At 42.0% G+C, this 3,513-nt stretch overlaps 1 protein-coding gene across 1 annotated transcript; it reads right to left on the bottom strand.

The window, feature by feature from the left end:
* Window positions 1-538: 538 nt before the first annotated feature.
* Window positions 539-3,103, bottom strand: GINS3 (GINS complex subunit 3 (Psf3 homolog)). The gene is made up of 2 exons (XM_010157907.1): window positions 2,864-3,103; window positions 539-769 (listed from the first exon to the last, which is right to left on the bottom strand). The coding sequence occupies exons 1-2, from the start codon at window positions 3,101-3,103 to the stop codon at window positions 539-541; spliced, it is 471 nt and encodes a 156-aa protein (XP_010156209.1).
* Between the last annotated feature and the right edge of the window lie 410 nt (window positions 3,104-3,513).

Below are 3,513 nucleotides of genomic sequence, written 5' to 3'. Positions count from 1 at the left end.
CCTGTAAGACGTCTAATACGTGCTTCCAGAGGACAGCCATCCTGATGACCACAGGAACAGAGCTCTACAAGCACATTTTTTTTTCCTCATCACTGGGGCTCTCCAAAGAATAGGGACTCTGGAAACAGCTGTTCCCAGGATGTTGGAATGGAAAGGGCAGGATGAATTACATAGAATTACACCTTTTTCCAAACAGATTCCATACCGTAAATAGTAATTTTGAAGATAAAGAATAATAAATATTAATTATCCTTTTAGAAAATCCTCTCATACCCTTTCAGCCACCTAGCAAACACTTGAACTGCAAATCCTCAGGAGTGGTACGAGTAAGCTGTAAAGCTACGCAGTGACGTGATCCATTTTTCATAGCCTTGCCGTCTGCCTTAAATATTTGCACTGGTATCATCTGAAGATGTTAAAAAGAAGAATTCCCATTAATGAACAGGGAGCCTGTCCTTCCCCAAAGCTGATCCATCTCTTCTGTGACAGACAGACTGTAAATAGTGTTCCCCACTGCAGCTGCATTTTCTTCAGGCTTTTAACCATCTACATCTGCGAACTTTCTTTTCCCATAATTCTGTACCAGATTGGAGGCTGTGATTTGAGAAGCCTGTCCCTTCTCCCAACACTGGAAGTCATTCAGTCCTTTCTGGCCAGCTTGAAATAAAGCTCGCTCCAGTTCATCCAGCCGAGCCACCAGTGCTGATGTGTCTTCGTTATAGGCGTTCTGAGAGGAGTCCATGATGCGGCGAAAACGGTTAATAAATGTCTAAAGAAAAGAAGCAGAATTACTGACAGGTAACACAGAGGCTTCTTCAACTCAAATGCTAGGAGCCTGAGCCTTCAAGACAGAGGTGTAGGTTCCAGTTCACAACTAGTCATGGGTCTGCAAACAGTGTGGCACCTATTAAGCTTGGATACAACAACAAACCATTTCCTGCCTGAGCTGAGAGAGCAAGTGACTGATACATGGGATGGGAAGCGAGCATGGAATTAGATTCTGGCTGCTTCCTATTGACAGGCCTGAGCAGACCACAGAGTATAACACAACTACCATCTACTCCATCTCGCTTCACAAGCGACTGTTGCTTTAGAGCGGGTGGAATCAACCTCGTGCCGCAGCAGCTGCTGTAGGAACCTACAAGCTGCAGCTGTGGATATTTAACCACAACCCGCCACTGCAAAGCACTCAGTATGCTAGAAAAATACTTAAAAAGTGGAAAAAAAGTCAAAAAAAACCCAAACCTACAACTAATAAATAACATTTTAAAAAGCTAAGCAATGAGAGATATTTAAAGATTTTTATTTCTCTCCTTAACGTTGCTTCTGGGAATAGAAAAAGGGTCAAAACTCTTTGAAAACTGTTATTTCAGAGGCTGATTTTAGAATCATCAGAACTGTAGTATTTTAGTGATTTAGTTATAGAATAAATATATTATAAATTAATTAACCCTCATTTTGGCTTTGTCACTGAATACTTATACTTTGCATTTATAGCTCCTGAATATTTGGGAGAAGGCATTTTTTTGTGTGTTTTGTTTATTTTTAAGTGAGCACAACTCCCCTGTTGTTAGCTTCTAATAAAGAGTGGCTTTTTTCCTAAAATGTCATTTGGCAGAAAGAGAAAAGATAAGGAAAGGTGTGGTCACCTTCCCAGCACAGAAACAAGCTTTCAGTGGACAACTCCAAGAAAGCAGCAGTACTTTAAAGCCTCTCTTCATCAGCCTTCATTTAAATAGAGAAAGAAAAAAAAATAAGTAAAAAGGCCAATAGCAATCATCCCAGACTACTTAGAGAGTTGGCTGAAGGGGTCTCAGAGCTGTTAGTGGTTATCTTTAAAAGCTCAAGGAGCACAGAAGTCCGGAAACTGGCAAAAATGTTCTCTTGTCTTTTTTAAAGGAATGAAAGTGGAGATGGAGAAGAAGGAAGAGCCAGGGAATTATAAATCCACCAGTATCAATTCCTGGAAACACACTGGAACAAATAAACTATACATAAGCTTCTGCAAGATAATAGGGGGAAGAGTACCAGGCAACACAGACATGCAAGAACAAACCTGGAGAGACCAGCCTACTCTCCTACTACAGCAGGATGCTAGGCCTTACAGTGGGAGGAAAGGAAACGTCACTCTTGTGGAAAACAAGATGCTGCACCATGATGAGCAAAATTCAGAAAGCAGTGTTGCTGATTCATCAGCACGAGTCCTGAGCACAAGACTATATGCTGCTGTATCACAGTGGATGCAGATCAACCAAAAAGGTACCAGCAGCGCACAGGCAGAACAATCGGAGGTTAGAAGGCATGACCCAGAGATGCCAGATGAATTGGACTGCTGCTGGAAGGAAGACAGCAGTCCATCCTCAACGTTTACTTTGTACCAGAAAAACAGAACGAAGCTTGTGCTGCTGCAAAGGAGCTTTAATTTAGGTACCACAGGAAACCTTCTAAGATTGGGATAGCAAAGCACTGAAACAGATTGCCCACAGCAGTGTGAAGTCTCATCATTACAGAGCTTTAAAAACAGGGTAGAAAAATAGAAATAATACAGGGTGAATTAATTCTGCCTTGCAGCACAGGTGCAATTAAATCATCTTACCGTCTCCTCTAGTCCAATTTTACAGAATACTGTATTTACAGTGTAGAAACTCCAAGTTAAAATGACACTCCTGGACGCATTCTTGAGGCTTCTACCGCTAGATCATGCGGTGGCCAAAAGGGTCATCCTACAGCCTGACTAGAAATTCATATTCAATCCAGAATTCATTTGGATTAAAACAGGGTACTTTTCCTGGAGACTGCTGAGCAGCTACAAGCAAGAGGATGATGGAAAAACCTTATTTTAAGACACAGTTCAGATACTTGCCTGCAGGATAGTCTGAGCTATCTCAGGATTCTCCGGATTGTCAAAATTCAGGAGCTGGGAGCCAAATCCATAGTAGTATGGCCCCATTTTATGCAGATCAACCACATTGGCATCAGCGCTGAACACTGTCCTCCAGGCTTCCTTGTAAATCTTGGGCAGTTCCACAGAAATGATTCTTCTTTTGCTGTCATGCAGACCTTTAGCAAGCCACAGAGGTATTTCCAGCTTTGATCCCTGCATGAATGAGAAAAAAACCCAAAAGTTGTCCTTGCCATGAAAACACATGGAAAGCAACCCCAAAGGTAGATGGTGAACTTTAATAATGAAGCCCCAGTAGTAGAAAGAGTCAATTTTGTTTTCAGAACGGTCTAATTGTAATATACAACAGACACACTTTAGAGGCGTTATTACTGCAAGATTCTGAAAGTGGATTTTCAAAATTGATGTTGTGTAGTCTAACAACTGCCAGATTATTAAACACCAGAAGGAAAAAAACCCCAAACACTTGCAAAGTGCACACAAAAGTAAAAGTAACTTTTATAAAAAAGCAGGGAGAAACCTAAATTTCCTTGCAGCGACCCCAGAACTGAAGGCTCACTGGGGCCTGGGGCGGGAGAGGGGGACGGCGGCGCGCCCACGGCCCCCAGAGC

This window comes from Eurypyga helias, unplaced genomic scaffold (genome assembly GCF_000690775.1).
Source record: "Eurypyga helias isolate BGI_N326 unplaced genomic scaffold, ASM69077v1 scaffold22050, whole genome shotgun sequence".
Classification (NCBI taxonomy): Eukaryota; Metazoa; Chordata; class Aves; order Eurypygiformes; family Eurypygidae; genus Eurypyga; species Eurypyga helias.
The sequence above is the reverse complement of the archived record's forward strand: the minus strand, read 5'-3'. Positions and strand labels throughout refer to the sequence as shown.